The sequence below is a fragment of the Ranitomeya imitator genome, chromosome 2 (genome assembly GCF_032444005.1).
Source record: "Ranitomeya imitator isolate aRanImi1 chromosome 2, aRanImi1.pri, whole genome shotgun sequence".
Taxonomy (NCBI): Eukaryota; Metazoa; Chordata; class Amphibia; order Anura; family Dendrobatidae; genus Ranitomeya; species Ranitomeya imitator.
The window spans coordinates 290,927,339-290,949,037 of record NC_091283.1 but is presented as its reverse complement, the minus strand read 5'-3'; the positions used below and the strand labels follow the sequence as shown (position 1 = coordinate 290,949,037).

The window sequence follows — 21,699 nt, the reverse complement described above, 5'->3', positions numbered from 1 at the left end:
TGTCATCGGTGGGGGAGGCCATCTTCCTGGGGCCGCGCGCGCGCAGATGGAGTGCTCTGCTGCACAGGGCTTCAGGAAAATGGCTGCGGGATGCCGCGCGTGCGCAGATGGAGATCGCGGCGGCCATTTTCCCAAAGCCGAGTTTGCAGGCCCTATTTAACAGTATTTTTATCTCAATCTGAAAAAACGGGGTGACAGGTTCCCTTTAATATAAATTTGAAATAATTCTAAAGAAACTGGATCTCCCTGCCACACTAGTAGTAGGTCGTCTATGTACCTAGAATACCATTTAATATTGATAAAAAAATGGGTGATCTGTGCAAAAAATGTACTGCTCCTCCCACCATGCCATGACCAAATTCGCTACTGACGGAGAAAATTTAGCTCCCATTGAAACTCTGTTGTTTTGGAGTAAAAAAATTGTATCAAACAAAAAGAATTTGTGAGATAAGAGAAAAGCAAGAACTGAAATAATATACATTTGTAACTCATAATCATATGCACTATATTTATGTAAATGGAACTGAACAGCATGCAATGCAATCCTATGTGGAATGGACGTGTATAGGGCAACTACATCACAGGTTAACCATGACCATTCTGGATCCCAAATCACCCCACTAAACATGCGGAGTACGTCCTTAGAATCCTTCAGGTAGCCAGGTGTTCTCTGAACTAATGGCTGTAAAATTGTGTCTAACCATTCCCCTATGTGTTCACTGAAAGATCCTATCCCTGACACTATGGGGTGCATAGAAGGTGGAAAGATATTTTTGAGCGTTTTTGGTAATGCATGTAAAATTGGAATGACTGGATTTTGTATGTGCAAATATTCAGCTTGTTTTTCAGTGAGAAAACCCTGGCTGAGTCCCTCATCAATCATACATTTACACATTTTAGAAAATTCTACTGAGGGATCTGATTCAAGTAAATGATAAATGTCGCTGTCTGATAACATATTATGAATGGCATTTGCATAATCAGATTTATTAAGAACCACTACAGATCCACATTTGTCTGACATCTTAATAATGATGTCGGTATTTGTCTTTAATTTAGTTAAAGCATTTCGTTCTTCTTTTGACAGATTGTATTTGTGAAAACGAGATGCAGCCTCTGATGCAAGATTACGGGAATCCCGTTCTATATTATCCTGTAAACGTTCCATGGATTCATTTCTAGTATGTTCCAGATAAAAAGATGGATTTCTGGTTTTAAAGGTGGAAATCACATTAATTTCCTTTGCAATCATATCAGTAGTATCCAAATCCATGGGAGATAATAGTCCACTTTGTCCCAAAAACACTTTCCAGTAAACTCATTAAACGCCATGTCGTGTTTGGAGAGCCCCTGATGTGTCTAAACAGTGGAAACCCCCCAATTATAACTGAAACCCTAATCCAAACACACCCCTAACCCTAATCCCAACCCTAACCATAACCCTGAAACACCCCTAACCCTAATCCCAACGGTAACCCTAACCACACCTCTAACCCAGACACACCCCTAACCCTAATCCCAACCCTATTCCCAACCGTAAATGTAATCCAAACCATAACCCTAACTTTAGCCCCAACCCTAACTGTAGCCTTAACCCTAGCCCCAACCCTAACCCTAGCCCCAACCCTAACCCTAGCCCTAACCCTAGCCCTAACCGGAAAATGTAAATAAATACATTTTTTTAATTTTTCCCCCAACTAAGGGGGTGATGAAGGGGGGTTTGATTTACTTTTATAGCGGGTTATTTAGCGGATTTTTATGATTGGCAGCCGTCACACACTGAAAGACGCTTTTTATTGCAAAAAATATTTTTTGCGTTACCACATTTTGAGAGCTATAATTTTTCCATATTTGAGTCCACAGAGTCATGTGAGGTCTTGTTTTTTGCGGGATGAGTTGACGTTTTTATTGGTAACATTTTCGGGCACGTGACATTTTTTGATCGCTTTTTATTCCGATTTTTGTGAGGCAGAATGATCAAAAACCAGCTATTCATGAATTTCTTTTGGGGGAGGCGTTTATACCGTTTCGCATTTGGTAAAATTGATAAAGCAGTTTTATTCTTCGGGTCAGTACGATTACAGCGATACCTCATTTATATCATTCTTTTATGTTTTGCCGCTTTTATACGATAAAAACTATTTTATAGAAAAAATAATTATTTTGGCATCACTTTATTCTCAGGACTACAACTTTTTTATTTTTTCGCTGATGATGCTGTATGGCAGCTCGTTTTTTGTGGGACAAGATGACGTTTTCAGCGGTAACATGGTTATTTATAGCTGTCTTTTTGATCGCGTGTTATTCCACTTTTTGTTCGGCGGTATGATAATAAAGCGTTGTTTTTTGCCTTGTTTTTTTTTTTCCTTACGGTGTTTACTGAAGGGGTTAACTAGTGGGACAGTTTTATAGGTTGGGTCGTTACGGACGCGGCGATACTAAATATGTGTACTTTTATTGTTTTCTTTTATTTAGATAAAGAAATGTATTTATGGGAATAATATATATATTTTTTTCTTTATTTAGGAATTTTTTTTTTTTTTTTTACACATGTGGAAATTTTTTTAAAAACTTTTTTACTTTGTCCCGGGGGGGACATCACAGATCGCTGATCTGACAGTTTGCACAGCACTCTGTCAGATCAGCGATCTCACTTACAGCAGTGCAGGCTTACCAAGCGCCTGCTCTGAGCAGGCACTTGGTAAGCCACCTCCCTCCCTGCAGGACCCGGATGCCGCGGCCATTTTGGATCTGGGCCTGCAGCGAGGAAGGAGGTAGGAGACCCTCGCAGCAACGCGATCACACCGTGTTGCTGCGGGGGTCTCAGGGAAGCCCGCAGGGAGCCCCCTCCCTGCGCGATGCTTCCCTATACCGCCGGCACACTGCGATCATGTTTGATCGCGGTGTGCCAGGGGTTAAAGTGCCGGGGGCAGTCCGTGACCACTCCTGGCACATAGTGCCGGATGTCAGCTGCGATAGGCAGCTAACACTCGACCACGCTCCCCCCGTGAGCGCGGCCGATCGCGTATGACGTACTATCCCGTCGGTTGGCACACGGGCCCACCCCACCTCGACGGGATAGTACGTCATATGTCAGAAAGGGGTTAAAAGTTGGTATTAGGATTGTATCCAGACGTGCTCCAACTTTAGCTAATTCTTTATCCCCCAGTTTTTATGATGCTACTAAAACAAAATACTCCTTACTTGTTGTCCACCATAGAGTTTTTTAGATGCGGGCAATTTCCCTGCAAAACATGTTTACGCTCCAAGAAAACATCTGTTTTTTCCTGCTCAAAAAATCTAAAGAATTTTGAAATAATTTTCTCAATTGCAACTCAGATCATGTAATATACATATATCTATAGAGAATATAATGCCAACTAGGATCTCAACTACAATATCATAAGCTATCCTAAAATAATAAATCTTTATTAATCAAAAGAACCCACACGTTGGTTCACACCACAGAACGGACCAAAATAACAAACACAAAAATATGTGCTCAAAAGAACCAACACTAAGTTTAAAAATGGGGTATGCTGTGTATCCCTAGTGAGTACTACACTCGTAGCCTGCCTGTCTGTGGAGGTTGGCACCCTACAGGGGGAACGTATTGGCGCCCCCACTCCGCGGCGGCTGTCCCTAGATGTACTGATGTGCCCTAAGATAGCCACGGGGCACCCACTACCCACAACCTAGGGCCCACTACAGGCTAGACATAGATACTCCTACACTAAGGGAACACTAGATCCCCATACATAAAAACAAATGTAAAGAACACATAAGGCAAACAGATGTAGACGTACTATCAGGGAATCCTTATTGAGGCACAGTTTCTATAGGTTCATTGCGCCAGTCATGGCAGATCCCACTGACTATGGCTGAACCGATACAGCAGTGTCACCCAAGAATGTACAAGTGTGCAACCATATGTGCCGATGTCATAATAAAGACACTTATCTCCCTCTGTACGCAGTTTGCCGCAGACCACAGCGCCTCTACGCGTTTCGCCCTTGGCGGGCTCCTCAGGAGGCAAGATTCATCGATACAGTGTGTCCTGATGCGGTGTCATGGCCATGACTGGCGCAATGAACCTATAGAAACTGTGCCTCAATAAGGATTCCCTGATAGTACGTCTACATCTGTTTGCCTTATGTGTTCTTTACATTTGTTTTTATGTATGGGGATCTAGTGTTCCCTTAGTGTAGGAGTATCTATGTCTAGCCTGTAGTGGGCCCTAGGTTGTGGGTAGTGGGTGCCCCGTGGCTATCTTAGGGCACATCAGTACATCTAGGGACAGCCGCCGCGGAGTGGGGGCGCCAATACGTTCCCCGTGTAGGGTGCCAACCTCCACAGACAGGCAGGCTACGAGTGTAGTACTCACTAGGGATACACAGCATACCCCATTTTTAAACTTAGTGTTGGTTCTTTTGAGCACATATTTTTGTGTTTGTTATTTTGGTCCGTTCTGTGGTGTGAACCAACGTGTGGGTTCTTTTGATTAATAAAGATTTATTATTTTAGGATAGCTTATGATATTGCATGTAATATACATAATAATATTCAGCATGTAAACTATTATATGTGGGTTCCACAATCAGGAGATTAAAAGACAGGATCAGGGAGCATCTTTATGATATTACTCAGCCCACACCTCATCATGTATCTAACGCATCCAACCATTTCATAACATCGCACAACAGACAAATTGCACACTTCAGTGTATTTGCAATAGAACAAGTGCATAGGAATATACGTGGTGGAGATAGAGAAAAGAAACTGCGGGATATGGAAGCCTTGTGGATTTACCTATTTAACACTCGATTACCTCTGGGTTTGAACTTGAAGGAAATTATGTTGCATTATTGATTGATTATAGTTAACATTATTTGTGTATGTTATGCACATTTGTAATTGAATGTGGTGTGTTTTTTTCTTTTTGTGGACTTTGCATTGCATGTCATGTTATTCAAGTGTTAATTTCATTCTGTGGAGCAATCATTTCACTCTGTTCCCCACATAAGGGTATGTGCACACAATGCAGAGTTAGTGCAGTTTCTATGCAGTTTCTGTGCAGTACAATGTAAATCAATGTGAAAAAAAAAAGCTGTGCACATGGTGCAGAAAAATCTGCGCAGAAACGCTGCAGATTTCAAAGAAGTGCACGTCGCTTCTTTTGTGCAGTTCTGCAGCAGTTCTGCAGCAGATCTGCAGCATTTCTGCGCAGATTTTTCTGCACCATGTGCACAGCTTTTTTTTTTCACATTGATTTACATTGTACTGCATAGAAATTGCACAGAAACTGCATCAAATCTGCAGATGCAGATTTACTGCAGAAAATTCTGCACCACATTTCCTACGTGTGCACATAGCCTTAGAGCACTACACGTGTTCGAAGCGCGTCCAGTTATTCAAGACATTCCTTCTCCGGTATGCACTGGTTTGTCAAGCAGCTTACTTTTTATATTTGTCCAAATAAAGAGTTCTGATTTCATTTCCTGAGCTGGATACCTTCATTTTCATGCACAAGTACCTGGCGTCAAGCAGAGAAGTTTCCGTGCTCGGATCAAAATTCTCATGGGCTGTGAGAATACCATCACAAGAGTGAGCTGAATTATTTCTTTTTTTCTGTATATGGGTGTATACAGTACAGTGTACCCAGAGGGGTCTGTGACCGAAACTGAGGGTATACGGGTGTACACAGAGGGGTCTGCGACCGAAGCTGGGGGTATACAGAGTACACATAGGGGTCTGAGACCAAAACTGAGGGTATACAGAGTACACATAGGGGTCTGCGATCGAAGCTGGGGGTATATGGTTGGTCAGTACACAGGACCCCATACAAACAGGGCTCCGCTCAGTACACGCCAGGCTCTGCTCCGTACACACATGGCTCCGCTCTGTCCACCTCGCACACACACGGCTCCGCTCTGTACACTTCGTACCCACGGCTCCGCTCCGTACACCTCGTACTCACATAGCTCTGCTCCATACACCTTGTTCTCACACGGCTCCGCTCCGTACACCTCGTACACACACGGCTCCGCTCTATACACCTCGTACACACACGGCTCCGCTCTATACACCTCGCACACACTTGGCTTCGCTCTGTACACACATGGCTCCGCTCTATACACCTCGTACACACACGGCTCCGCTCTATACACCTCGTACACACACGGCTCCGCTCTATACACCTCGTACACACACGGCTCCGCTCTATACACCTCGTACACTCATGGCTATGCTCCGTACACCTTGTACACACACGGCTCCGCTCCATACACCTCGCACACACTTGGCTTCGCTCCGTACACACACGGCTCCGCTCTGTACACCTCGTACACACACGGCTCCGCTCTATACACCTCGCACACACTTGGCTTCGCTCTGTACACACATGGCTCCGCTCTATACACCTCGTACACACACGGCTCTGCTCTATACACCTCGTACACACATGGCTCCGCTCTATACACCTCGTACACACACGGCTCCGCTCTATACACCTCGTACACACATTGCTATGCTCCGTACACCTTGTACACACACGGCTCCGCTCCATACACCTCGCACACACTTGGCTTCGCTCCGTACACACACGGCTCCGCTCTGTACACCTCGTACACACACGGCTCCGCTCCATACACCTTGCACACACTTGGCTCTGCTCTGTACACACACGGCTCCGTTCCGTACACCTCGTACACACACGGCTCCGCTCTGTACACACACGGCTCCGCTCCGTACACCTAGTACACACACGGCTCCGCTCCGTACACCTCATACACACGGCTCCGCTCCGTACACCTCGTACACACACGGCTCCGCTCCATACACCTCGTACACACACGGCTCCGCTCTATACACCTCGCACACACTTGGCTTCGCTCCGTACACACACGGCTCCGCTCTGTACACCTCGTACACACACGGCTCCGCTCTATACACCTCGCACACACTTGGCTTCGCTCTGTACACACATGGCTCCGCTCTATACACCTCGTACACACACGGCTCCGCTCTATACACCTCGCACACACTTGGCTTCGCTCCGTACACACACGTCTCCGCTCTGTACACCTCGTACACACACGGCTCCGCTCTATACACCTCGCACACACTTGGCTTCGCTCTGTACACACATGGCTCCGCTCTATACACCTCGTACACACACGGCTCCGCTCTATACACCTCGTACACACACGGCTCCGCTCTATACACCTCGTACACACACGGCTCCGCTCTATACACCTCGTACACACATTGCTATGCTCCGTACACCTTGTACACACACGGCTCCGCTCCATACACCTCGCACACACTTGGCTTCGCTCCGTACACACACGGCTCCGCTCTGTACACCTCGTACACACACGGCTCCGCTCCATACACCTCGCACACACTTGGCTTCGCTCCGTACACACACGGCTCCGCTCTGTACACCTCGTACACACACGGCTCCGCTCTATACACCTCGCACACACTTGGCTTCGCTCTGTACACACATGGCTCCGCTCTATACACCTCGTACACACACGGCTCCGCTCTATACACCTCGTACACACACGGCTCCGCTCTATACACCTCGTACACACACGGCTCCGCTCTATACACCTCGTACACACATTGCTATGCTCCGTACACCTTGTACACACACGGCTCTGCTCCATACACCTCGCACACACTTGGCTTCGCTCCGTACACACACGGCTCCGCTCTGTACACCTCGTACACACACGGCTCCGCTCCATACACCTTGCACACACTTGGCTCTGCTCTGTACACACACGGCTCCGCTCCGTACACCTCGTACACACACGGCTCTGCTACATCCACACTGTAAACCCCTCCTGACCTCACACATAAACTTCCCCTCATCCGGCACCATGACAACCAGCACAGCAGAGTCCTGCATACACTGAGGCCCCTGATCATGTGACCCCTGACTCCTCCCCTCCTGTGACCTCATCACAGGTCCTGTGCGCACAGAGCAGCCGTAGAAATCTCAGGCCTCGGTGGTCTCCCCCAACTTCTGCTCTTTCTCCTTCTTTTCTTGCAGGGGCCGCAGTGGATTTCATCCTGGAGCCATAGATCCGAATAGAAGAGCGATGTTCCTTCAGTCTGATGGTAATTGATGGTGATATTTGTCCAACGGCCACTTTACCGAGTAAATCCAGGACTGTAGCAGGTAAAGACCCCAATATCCACAGGTGTCCATTCTAATGGGGGAAAGAACCAAAGAAAACCCATCATATCCTGAGAAAAAGAAACCCAGTACATGGAGACATTGGCCTCATATATCTCCTGTCTTGTTCTTACCAACAATCTCTTATAAAAGCCTCAAACTTCTGTGTGTGAATCAGACATGAGATCTAACGTGATAGAAGATTACAGTGCGGGGAAGACGGGAAACCTTCATATAGACGGCCGGTGGTGATGGAGTCAGTGACGGACTCTGGACAAATCTGTTTCTAGAGCCGTAGTAGAAGATGAAGATGTCGTCCTCATCATGAAGTAGTTATTTCTCCTGTCACGTGTTCGGCCTCTTTCACACTTCCCTTTTTATAATCTGCACAGGATCCGTCAAAATGTTGAAATGACGGATCCTGTGCAGAATGTAAATAATGGGTGAACTGGGCCCGTTTTTCTGACGGACTCGTCGAGGCTATGTGCACCTGTTGTGTATGCGTCTTCGCAGCGGTTTTCCATACACAACACAACTCAGGTTAAAATAATTAAAAAAAAAAAAATCACAATATTCTTACCTTCCGGCGTCCCGCGCAGGGTTACTGATGCTCCTGGCAGCTGGCGTTCCCAGTAATGCCTTGCGTGCAATGACCTCTGATGACGTCGCGGTCTCGCATCGGTAATGCTGCGGGGGATGCCAGAAGGTGAGAATATTGCGATTTTTTTTTTTAAATTATTTTTAACATATCTTGTTACAATTGATGCTGCATAGGCAGCATCAATAGAAAAAAGACAAAGTGCGAGTGAGAGAGAATTTCCCTGACTGGAAATTCTTCCACGCATGCTCAATTTCAAAAGACGGCATCCGTCGCTGGGTTCCTGCTTTTGACAGTCGGCGACGGATCCTACGTCCATAGGCTTTCATTTTAGTCAACGACGGACAGCGCAGGATCCGTCGCTGAGCGATTTTCCGACGTACAAAAAAAGGTTCCTCTGTGCGTTGTCCCCGCCCAACAGACAGCAATTTTCCGACGGATGAAACGGCTGGCCATCGTTCACAATCCGTCGCTAATACAAGCCTATGAGAAAACACAAGATCCAGCGGAAAAATTTGCTGGATCCTGTTTTTTCAAAAATCGACGGATTTTGACAGGAGCTAAAAGATGGAAGTGTGAAAGAGGCCTTATGAATATCTCCTGCAGTATTGCTAATGCCGATTCCAGGGTCGGTAAATGAGACGAGAATTAGCGTTATGGAAGATGAGTCTATGAGGAACGTATTCAGCTGCCGACTCCGAGGAAGAAACTGCTTGTTGTCTGTGGCCTAAATATATAGGTTTTATTAGTAGATGGAAAGAAGAAAACTAAATACTGTAAAATAATAAATCTCCTCATATGTTTCCCTTATTATCTCCAGTAATTGTATTATTACACAGGATTTTTATGATGTTACATCGGCTCATCTTCTTCTCATTCAGGTCTCTACAATATCGGATCTTCTCAGTGAAGATCTTCTGTATAAGAGAATTTTCCTAATTTACCCATGAAGGATTGATATGGACAGGGACAAGATGGTGGAGAGGATATTACACCTCACCCTAGAGATCCTCTGCCGGCTTACTGGAGAGGTGAGAGATTCTGATGACGTCACATTACATCATTCTTATCTATGGGAATAACAGATGGACAGAACTGGAGAGGTGAGGACTCTGGAAATGTCTGTAGTGAGATTTATTAATGTGTCTCTCCATAACCAGGATTACACAGTAGAGAAGAAGACCACTAGTGAACGCTGTCAGGACCCTGTGTCTGAGGGATGCGGAAGACCCCTGAGCCCAATCACAGGGCCTCCACCTCACCCCCTGATACATGAGGACATCAATTACCAGAAGATCCTAGAACTCACCTACAAGATGATTGAGCTGCTGACTGGAGAGGTGACACTGCTGGGAATGCTGGGACATTATACAGTAACACTATGAAGGGATCGGGGAGATGACGGTATCATTGTATGTGTCAGGTTCCTATAAGGTGTCAGGATGTCGCCGTCTATTTCTCCATGGAGGAGTGGGAGTATTTAGAAGGACACAAAGATCTGTTTAAGGACGTCATGATGGAGGTTCCCCAGCCCCTCACATCTCCAGGTAATAGACAGGACTAAATACACACGGCCTATAATTATCTGTATGTAAAGAATGAATTCAGTCCCTGTATGTGTTTCCTCCAGATCTATCCAGTAAGAAGACAAAACCAGAGAGATGTCCCCGTCCTCTTCTTCCACAGGACTGTAACCAAGAAGATCTCATTGTTCCTCAGGATCATCAGGTAGATGGAGAGAAGGTGTCATGAGATCTCCCTTAGGCCGATTTCACACTTCCGTTTATTTCCGGTCCCAGAAAAAACAATACCAGAGATATCAGTGTCCGTGTGTGTAATACTTGCGGCACACGTGTGTCAACCTGTGCTGCCTCAGTACCACACAGACGGCCGCCAGGGAAGAAGTGCTACTGTAAGCGCTGTTTCCCCAGTGGCGGGTGCTGAAGACGGCTCTCATCGTTCTCCCCTGCTCTGCTTGCGATCGTCAGGAGCAGAAGAGAATGATGAGTTAAATTAAAGTCTGAACGATGACAGCAGGTGGGGGCTTTTGGGACTCTTACTCCCATCATCCGACACTTGCTGCCGCTAATAACAGTGACAGCAGGAGCGGATGATCGGGGTATTCCTCAGCCACCACTTGCGATATAATGAAATAAATGAATGAAAATCCCGGTGTGGGTTCCCCCCCTATTTTCTTGAACCAACCAGGCAAAACTCACAGCTGGGGGCTGCAACCCTCAGCTGTCGGCTTCAGCAAGGTTTGTTATCAAAAATAGAGGGTGTGAAGATCTGAGGTTGTGGGTTATAAAAATCATCTAGGCAGGTTAACAATGCAACTTTTTTTTTTTATTCCATACATCCATGGTTGTACAACAAATCTAGGTAGATGGCCAACATACAATGTCCTCAGTCCATAAGTTCCCAATCTGAGATCGGTAGTTCCACTGGCTCCATACCAGGCGATGCCCACTGTCTCGCAACTTTTGGTTGGCCCACAGATTTTGTATGTCCAGCTGGTATAGTGTGCAGTCACAGCCTATGTTCCTCCAGACGATGGCTATCCTGACCGTAGCTCATGGATACCGCTCCAGCCAACAATCTCCAAAGCTCCATAGATCAACCATCCATTCCAGCTTGGATCCTCTTCCATCGAAATCCCTCCAACAACTGCCTGATTCAACCCTATGTCTTTTTCTCCTGCCCTCTTAAACATTTTCCTTTAGCTCACAGAACAAGGCATAAGGTACCTTCACACTGAACAATTTAACAACGATATCGCTTGCGATCCGTGACGTTGCAGCGTCCTGGCTAGCGATATTGTTCAGTTTGACAGGCAGCAGCGATCTGGATCCTGCTGTGCCATCGTTGGTTGGCGCAGAAAGTCCAGAACTTTATTTCGTCACTGGACTCCCGCAGACATCGCTGAATCGGCGTGTGTGACGCCGATTCAGCGATGTCTTCACTGGTAACCAGGGTAAACATCGGGTTACTAAGCACAGGGCCGCGCTTAGTAACCCGATGTTTACCCTGGTTACCAGTGTAAATGTAAAAAAAAAAAAAACACTACATACTTACATTCCGGCGTCTGTCCTCTCCGGCGCTGTGCTTCTCTGCACTGTGAGCGCAGCGGCCGGAAAGCACAGCGGTGACGTCACCGCTGTGATCTGCTTTCCGGCCAGCGCTTAGTGCAGGAAGCAGAGCGCCGGAGAGGACAGACGCCGGAATGTAAGTATGAAGTGTCTGGTTTTTTTTTTACGTTTACGCTGGTAACCAGGGTAAATATCGGGTTACTAAGCGCGGCCCTGCGCTTAGTAACCCGATGTTTACCCTTGTTACCAGGGGACTTCGGGATCGTTGGTCGTTGGAGAGCTGTCTGTGTGACAGCTCTCCAGCGACCACACAGCGACGCTGCAGCGATCTGGATCGTTGTCTAGATCGCTGCAGCGTCGCTTAATGTGACGGTACCTATATTCCATCAGCTGGGACTGTATGTGAGACTTCCCGTGGTGACGGCTCCCCTGAGTACCATCCCCAACCACAGAATGGGCCTAGGTTTGGGAGTACAATGGGAGTGAGACCTTCATACAAATGAGATTGATAGTCTGGCCTTAGGTTTGCATAAACTCTAGCCTGCTCATCTTCCTCTGCTGACTGCCACTGAGTAGAAACATTGATTCCTGAGCATGAACTGATGAGCAAGAAAATCACTAATAAAATAAAACAAGAAAATTACTAATAAAACACATCAAGCAAATTATCTATTAAAGTACAATAATATTGCTGTAACCGGTGCTCCGTGCTGGAAAAAGTCTTTATGTCTTAGAGCTGTGGACTCCGCTCTACGTCCATTTGTCCTATAGTCTTTAGTAAGCGGGCATATCCTCACACTGGGGTCCCCACGCTATGTTTGTTTATAAATACTTTAATAAATAATTAAAATAAAACGGCATGGGGTCCCCTGCATTTTTGGCAACTTACCTCGCTAAAGCTCACAGCTGGGGGCTGGTATTCTCATGCTGGTAAGGGGCCATTGCTTTAGGCCCCCCTCCAGCCTAAAAACAGCAGCCCACAGATGCCCAGAAAAGGCACATCTATTAGATGCGCCAGTTCTGGTGCTTTGCCTGGGTCTTCCCACTTGCCCTGTAGCGGTGGCAATTGGGGTTAATATTTGTGGGGTTGATGTCACCTTTATATTGTCAGGTGAGATCAAGCCCATGGCTTAGTAATGGAGAAGTGTCTATAAGACACCTATCCATTACTAATCCTATACAGTACAGTATGTAAATAAAGACACAGCCAAAATAAAATCCTCTAATTGAAAAAATGACACAGATTCCTTTATTAATCTTAATTAAACCATAGTTACTGCATCGTCTAATTCCACCGAAGCCCTCGATCTATAATACAAGTAAAATAAAAAAACAACAATATACCATACCTGTCCCTCGTTCTGTCCCACGCTGTAATCTATGTCTGGGGGCTAAATAGTTTTCAACTGGACGGTGCCAAGATGCGACCGTCCCGGCTGAGACCCACTGGTGAATGAGCTGCTCTGGTTTCACATCACTGACGCCGTTAAGCGCAGTGACACATATCTCCCCTCTATCACCTTACCAGTGACTTGGTCACAATGTGTAGATGGCTGTGAAAGTCTTGTGCTCAGTGTTGCTTTATCCAACACTAAAAAATGAGAGTGTTGGCCCCTTAAAAATAGTCTGGGTGAAATGGAGGATGAGGAAAAAGCCAATATGCTAAATGACATTTTTCATCAGTATTTACGCAAGAAAATTCCATGGCAGACAATATGATCAGTGATAACAAAAATTCTCCATTAAATGTCACCTGCTTAACCCAGCAGGAAGTACGGCGGCGTCTAAAAATCACTAAAATTGACAAATCTCCGGGCCCGGATGGGATACACACTCGAGTACTGCAGGAATTAAGTACAGTCATTGATAGACCATTATTTTTAATCTTTAAAGACTCCATAATAACAGGGTCTGTACCACAGGACTGGCATATAGCAAATGTGGTGCCAATATTCAAAAAGGGAACAAACCCTGAACTCGGTAATTATAGGCCAGTAAGCTTAACCTCTACTGTGGGTAAAATCCTGGAGGGCATTCTAAGGGATGCTATACTGGAGTATCTGAAGAGGAATAACCTCATGACCCAGTATCAGCACGGGTTTACTAGGGACCGTTCCTGTCAGACTAATCTGATCAGCTTCTATGAAGAGGAAAGTTCTGGACTGGACCAAGGGAACCCAGTGGATGTAGTGTATATGGACTTTTCAAAAGCTTTTGATACGGTGCCACACAAAAGATTTATACATAAAATGAGAATAATGGGGATAGGGGAAAATATGTGTAAGTGGGTTGAGAGCTGGCTCAGGGATAGGAAACAAAGGGTGGTTATTAATGGAGCACACTCGGACTGGGTAGCGGTTAGCAGTGGGGTACCACAGGGGTCAGTATTGGGCCCTCTTCTTTTTAACATATTTATTAATGACCTTGTAGGGTGCATTCAGAGTAGAATTTCAATATTTGCAGATGACACTAAACTCTGCAGGGTAATCAATACAAAGGAGGACAATTTTATATTACAGGATGATTCATGTAAACTAGAAGCTTGGGCTGATAAATGTCAAATGAGCTTTAATGGGGATAACAGTAAGGTCATGCACTTGGGTAGAGAAAACCAGATATATAATTATGTGCTTAATTGTAAAACATTGGGCAAAACCGTCAATGAAAAAGACCTGGGTGTATGGGTGGACGACAAATTCACATTTAGTGGCCAGTGTCAGGCAGCTGCTACAAAGGCAAATAAAATAATGGGATGCATTAAAAGAGGCATAGATGCTCATGAGGAGAACGTAATTTTACCTCTATACAAGTCACTAGTTCGACCACACTTAGAATACTGTGCACAGTTCTGGTCTCCAGTGTATAAGAAAGACATAGCTGAACTAGAGCGGGTGCAGAGAAGAGCGACCAAGGTTATTAGAGGACTGGGGGGTCTGCAATACCAAGATAGGTTATTACACTTGGGGCTATTTAGTTTGGAAAAATGAAGGCTAAGGGGTGATCTTATTTTAATGTATAAATATATGAGGGGACAGTACAAAGACCTTTCTGATGATCTTTTTAATCATAGACCTGAAACAGGGACAAGGGGGCATCCTCTACGTCTGGAGGAAAGAAGGTTTAAGCATAATAACAGACGCGGGTTCTTTACTGTAAGAGCAGTGAGGCTATGGAACTCTCTGCCATATGATGTTGTAATGAGTGATTCATTACTTAAATTTAAGAGGGGACTGGATGCCTTTCTGGAAAAGTATAATGTTACAGGTTATATACACTAGATTCCTTGATAGGGTGTTGATCCAGGGAACTAGTCTGATTGCCGTATGTGGAGTCGGGAAGGAATTTTTTTCCCCAATGTGGAACTTATTGTTTGCCAAATGTTTTTTTTTTTGCCTTCCTGTGGATCAACATGTTAGGGCATGTTAGGTTAGGCTATGGCGGTGGAGCCGTACAGAGCATTATAAAGTGTAGCTGCTGGTGCAGCAAAGGGTTCCGCAGCAGCCAGAGCTGCAGTGGCAGCCGCTTGTGAACAGCACCTGGAGGTGCGACGGTTTGTGTCTGCAGCAGGAGCTGTGGCAGTACCAGCAGGAACTGATGAGGTGTTGAGAGGAAAAAAAAAGACATTGTGCTCCAGGTCGTAAAGACTCTTATAGGGCCAGTGCAAGCCCAGAGACTTTTTTTTTCTTTGTACTGTGCGAACTGGGGCCTGAGTCTACCATGGGGGAGTCCACGGGGTGTACACCAGTGAAGGGGTGGTGTACCCCAAACAGGGATGGAGTCCCAAAAGGAGGCGATAACCCAAACAGCGATAGAGGCTGAAAAGGGGGTGGAGTCTCGGGGAATGGAAGTTTTCCAAAAGGGGGCAGTGTGTCCTGAAGGGGTGCCGCAGACTAAATGTTGCCCGGGACAAATGAGTTATGTGTGTCAAGTCTGCTGTGTGAGCTATCCACCCGGCAAGAGTTTATGGGGGTGTGCCCTGCAGGTGCATGAGATGGAAATGTGCGGACTGGTCAATTATAGAAGCCAAGTCACTCTAGTGAGGGTTGCACCCGAGGGTTTTGAAATACCCGATAGAAGGGTCAGTGTAACCTGCATCCATGGGCACACTAAGGACTATCCAGTGGCCAGAGTGGTCCTCGAGATGGCCAGGGACAGTGCAATACATGATGTCGCCATAGTCTCAAACTTACCCTGTCCGGTGACACTTGGCTGGGACTCGGGGCTGTTCACAGACCTGTGGGAGAGGGGAGCTTCTCTACAGCAGGAGAATGGAGGGCTCTCGGCTGGTGGGATTGCATACTTAAAAGTGTTCGCACCTCCGAAAACTGACTGGTCAAACATATTGGTGACCAGAGGTAAAGATGCGTCTGCCCAACTTACTGACCTGACGTCAGCTGAAGTGTGCCACAATATGACTGGTAGTGGTCTGGTAGATAAGGATGGGGTATTTAAACAGAGTGGAGCTGACACCGAGATAGAGAGTGACTGTCAGGGACCTCATACTGTGGGGTGTGATACAGGCTTCGGGGGTGACTGTGACTCTGAGGACGTAAGGGAGTACAGTAAAGAAAAGCAAGCTCTCCCGTCGCCGGAGACGTAAAGGGTACAAAGAAGTTGTACTAGTTGCACCTTGTGAAGATGTGAATGAAGGAAAAACATTATCTTGTGTTTTTGTTCAGGATGTGGATTCTCTTCCAGACTGTACCAGGAAGATGGATGCATCGGATGATCGACCAGATGAGAGCGCTGGTGGAGTGAGAATCCACGGAGGTCATGAGGAACTGACCTGTTGTAAACCCATGTCTGCGGGGACAGAGAGGGATAAAGTAGCGGAAGAGCTGGGGTACTTAGATACCCAAGAGAAAGCTAAACCTGTTGATGAAGAAATAGGTAAAACTTTGAAGCGGCAGAGTGTGGGTGAGCAAGCTGGCCCATCTGAAAATATATTTAAAGAAGTTATGATGCAACACGTGCTATCTAAAAGAGAACAGGATCACAAAATAGAGCTGATTAAAGAGACAGTGAAAGAACATGTCAATCGAGAAAGGGTCCTGAGACAAGCGGCTGAGCACCGGGTGGATGAGCTGGAGAAGGAAGTCTCTGAGCTCAGAGGTCACCTGTTCACGTGGCAAAGTGTGTATATGGCCCTAAGGAAAGATATGGAAGTGATCAGAGAAGCATTAAGAGTCCCTCTACAAGAGAAAGAGGTGGAGGTCGCAGATGTATCGGGCCTGTACCAGAGTGGTAAAGAGGCGGAGCTGCCAATGCCCATTTTGGCGAGGGCTCGTGTAGAAGAGTTGGCGCTAAAAGCAGAACAAGATAGTCACCCTGTCATGACAGGTGTCTTGATGGAAAGGTCCATGGCAAAGCAGGAGCCATCTTTTCCTGAAGAGAGTGACACTCCGCTCAAGTGCATGATAGATGTACCCAAAGAGGCACAAGATGCATGTACCAGTGAGGGTGTGCATGAGGCCTTTAAAAAGGCAGTAGAAGCGTGTAGTGTGCACTGGGCCCTAGAGACGAAACAGTTGGTGATACTGTCGACTAAGGAAGTCACAGTGAAGCGGGTGGCTGTCCTAAGGAATATGCACCTACAGTGCCTCCGCACGAAACAGATGATCCTGGTGAGAAGTAAGGAAGCCACTCGACATTTGGAGCAAGCCAGGAAAACTCAAAGTCGGCTGGGCTTGGTGGGAGACCTCGTGCAAGTACCCAGAAATCTGGTGGGGAAGGTCATTTGGAAGATTTGGGAAAGTGATGCAGGAGATGGTGATTATATCCGGTGTGAAGAGACTGAGGATTCTGGCTGATGACAAGGCCCAGGTGGGTGAAGATGGGATGTTCCTTTCCTTGTTGTCGGGTCCATGGAGAGTCTAGGGAATATCCGGATGCTCCTGGGGTATCGCGTGGCATACCTGAAAGAAGTAGAGCAGCTAAGACTGTACCGACGGCAGGTCAATAAACAGCTCCAGAACATAAGGTGGTGGCCGCCTTCTTCCCAAGGAAAAGGGAACAAAAGGGACCCTCCAAATAATGGAGTGGCTGACGTTCAGAGAGACAAGGAAGTTGAATATCTGAAAGTGGCAGTTCTACTCCCATTACAAAGCTAAGGGGCATGTACAGTAGTAGATGTATTAATGAAGGGTCAGACTCAGATCAGTCGCTAGGCTCGACTGGACGGTGGACTCATGACTGCATTAACCGTGGGTGGCGGCCATGGAGAGAAAGGCCGGGTAATGGGGCGCAATTGGAAAGTGTGGTGACTAAAGGTTTGGTGACACAGACTGTGACTTGAGGGCCAAAGCTCAAGGCCTACATGTTGACCGCTGGGGGCGGGGTAAACCTAACAAGGGTGTGATGATGTGTGATGCTCAAACCGACTGAGATGGTTCTCTCAACTGGTAGGGCAAGGTAACGTGTGTGACCTGTCTCGAGACCCCGGGTGTATGACAGGTGTTCAACCCCACAAGTTTGAACAGAGGTGGGGTATGTGATGCAGTGACTCCTGTGGCAGCACTGTGTGTGCTCCTCGGGATATGCATGGAGGCGTATCTGTTGTTATAATGGTGGTGAAACAGTGACTGACAGAATTGTAAGTGGCCGATATGTGTCGCAGAGGGAGTCTGCATGGTAAGTCTGATGTAATGTTGTTGTTCTGGGACCTGTAGTCACTCAAGGGTTTGTATAGTTGTAAGGGAGACTTACTAGGCTAGTTATGAGAAATGGGCGATTCAAACTGGCCACACACACACTCTCCCACCTGTGGGAGTGGTTACAGCTTCATAATGTGACCATGGTGTGGGTCACATATTCGCTGAGTGTTGACCTGAATGGTCTATGCTGGAAGGTCCTGGATAGCCTTTGTGTTGGGAGTGTCGTCTCCCTGAAGAGCACGTGGTGGGGCTTTGGACCTGGTGGCCTGGGGTGTTGGACAGATTTCCTGAATAGCACCTGGACAGGTCACATGCCTGTGTGTTGGACGGTCCCATGTGGGATGAACGTCCTGAATAGCGCACTGAGTAATCTGTGTTGGAAGTCCTGGGAGTAGGCTTCCTGAAGAGCACAACCTGTGTTGGATCTTCTGGGAGTAGGAATCCTGAAGAGCACATGCCAGTGTGTTGAATGGTCCCATGTGAGATGGACGTCCTGAATAGCGCACAGTAAGACTATGGTCCTGGACAGTCTGTGTTGGATGCTCCTGTGAGTGGAGTCTTCCTGAAGCACCTGAGACTGTGGACCTGTATGGTCTGTGTTGGGGAAGCTACCGTCCTTTGGTGGCTCTGGACTGTCTGATGTGTGCCAGCCAGGCAAGTTGGTGAACCCTGTAAGGTAGTTTCCCCAGGAGAGAGGACTGACGAGGAGTCAGCAGGTGGAGCAGGAGTTCCCATAAGGTACCATTGACTGTTGGTGCTTGTGATATGCTATGAACTGTGTGGTCTCCCACGGTAACTGAACGAAGCGAGGTTCAGCGTGTTTAGAGACTGCGACCCAATGTCATGACTAGGGACATTGGTGAACTGATGTACGGACACCCATGGTAACTGGATGAAGTGAGAGGTCCAGCATGTTTAGTGTCCGTGAGATAAAGCCGAAATATGAAGTGTCTAAGATAAAGCTGCAACTTAATGACACCGGTTGGTGCCTATTGTGTTCCATGAAGTGTAATGAACTGTGCATAACCCGGTTTTTGATGCCATAATAAACCGTATAGACTGTGTTTAAGTGAAAAACGTGCCCGTGTGCTTGAATCCTGTGCAAAGCGAGTATTCCCCAATGCGTTAGTTAGTGCAATCTTACATATTCGATAACACAAGTGCTCAATTAACAAATTGCCTGGTTGCTAGGGAATCCCCACATGTACTTATGCTGGCTAAGAGATGTAAATCATTCAGCTGGGGCAAGAAAAACTAAATATCCGAGCACTAAAAAATACTCGGAGAACCCCCGAGCATGCTCGAGAAATCTCGAGTCACGAGTATATTCGCTCATCACTAGTGACCTCCGATACACTCCATGAAACACTGGATCTGCCGGAAGGTCACAAAGGAGCCCAATGGGAGCAACACTGGAAATAGATGATGATGGCAGAGGGTATAAAGCAGGGAGCAGGAGACTTACATTTAGAGCACCACTCCAGCACTGAAGAAAAACAAATCGCTAGAGTGGTGCTCTAAACACCGAGAATTCTCATACAGTTAGCAAAGATCTCATCAGAGGTGAACTTTCACGAATAATTTCCAGCACATCTTGAAATTGAACTGGTTCCAAGAGATCTCGCTCCACGGACATGATCATAAAGGCTTCAAGCAGGTCTTGTCCCATTGTAACCCGCAGTCTTGTCTTCATGAGTTTAAGCTTGCTGAATGCTCTTTCACATGCATCTTGTGAGAAAGATGGAGTCAGTAAGTACACATATGTCACAGACAGAGTCTCGTAGGCAGCTGTAGAGATTGTACTTCATGAGTAATCGGTGACAGCAGAGGAAGCAATTCTTACATGACTTGCATTTCATTTTGACAACGTCTGTAGGTACACCCCATTCATCTCCATCTCCTCCATATTCTTCTGTAGCTGCAGTTGCTTTTTCTGGTTCATCCAAGTGTACCATCAACTTAGGAAAGAGGTTTGCAAAACTTCTGAGCTCACTGATAAGAGCTTCTTCATTAACTTTTGATAACTCTGAGATTCTTGTTAGTTTGCCTTCCTTGAGTAGGTTGGAGTCATTTCGAAAATTTTTGAAAAATTTTGGCTGCAAAATTGAGTATCAGTTATCAACTGTTTATTTTCTGAAAATCGTTCAGTGAGGCTTGTCAAAATCTGATCTAAAATTGGCCTTCCACACGAAAACGTTGTGTTTGATCAGCCGGCCGTTCGTCAACTGAGCTTTCACCTGCCATTCTTTTCTTTCATAAAAATTGAAATAGCAGCCTTAGGCTACTTTCACACTAACGTCGGCGTCAGCCCGTCGCAGTGCGTCGGGCCGACGAACCGACGCATCCTGTGACAACGCAGCACAACGGGGCAGCGGATGCATTATTACAACGACGCACAAAAAAAGTTACATGTAACGTTTTTTGTTTCGACGGTCCGCCACAACACGACGCAACCGTTGCACGATGGTTTGGTTGCGACGTATGGCAATGCGTCGCTAATGTTTGTCTATGGGGAAAAAACGCATCCTGCAGCCGACTTTGCAGGATGCGTTTTTTCACCAAAACGAAGCATTGCGACGTGCGTCGTACGTCGCTAGTGTGAAAGTAGCCTTATTTCCCAGCCAGACAATAATAAAGGTAAATATAAAATATCTAAAACTTATATTATCAATAGGGTCAAAAAAAGGAAAATGTGACTGCTAAAATGCTAAAAAATTGAATGGCAGACCATTCGGAACACTAAAAAGAAAAGAAAAAAACTAAATAGGATAACGAATAAAAATAATTAAAAATGATATAAATATATAATAAAACAAAACATACTAGGATGATACAGTAAAAAATGCCTTTTATATATTATTTGGTAAACGGTAGCACTGATGCTACGTGCCCGTTCTTGGAAAGCAAATACAACAATAATTTAAAAATAATAAAAAAAAAAATACATGTGCATTGTTGCCAATATATACATTCTATATTGCACCATGCACTTTTTTGAATATACTTAGTTAATATTGATGGTTGTTTATTGCACGTGTATATATATTATTATATATATTTTCTAGTATTGATTTTTGTGCACACCATACCTCCCTTTTATCTGATGGTTGTAGAATATTTTATGTGATATTATACTTTTATCTTTGCATTTGCTTTTTGTTCACCCTGTCG

The 21,699-nt window shown here is 45.9% G+C and overlaps 1 protein-coding gene across 1 annotated transcript in view; it reads left to right on the top strand.

Moving 5' to 3' along the window:
* Positions 1-7,866: 7,866 nt before the first annotated feature.
* LOC138663255 (zinc finger protein 850-like) overlaps positions 7,867-21,699 on the top strand; it is a 110,730-nt gene continuing 96,897 nt past the window's right edge. The window contains exons 1-5 of the mRNA XM_069749427.1: positions 7,867-8,191; positions 9,668-9,817; positions 9,947-10,126; positions 10,210-10,333; positions 10,417-10,514. Coding sequence (XP_069605528.1) covers positions 9,746-9,817; positions 9,947-10,126; positions 10,210-10,333; positions 10,417-10,514 — 474 coding nt within the window. The 5' untranslated portion in view covers positions 7,867-8,191; positions 9,668-9,745. The remainder of the gene's footprint in view (positions 8,192-9,667; positions 9,818-9,946; positions 10,127-10,209; positions 10,334-10,416; positions 10,515-21,699) is intronic.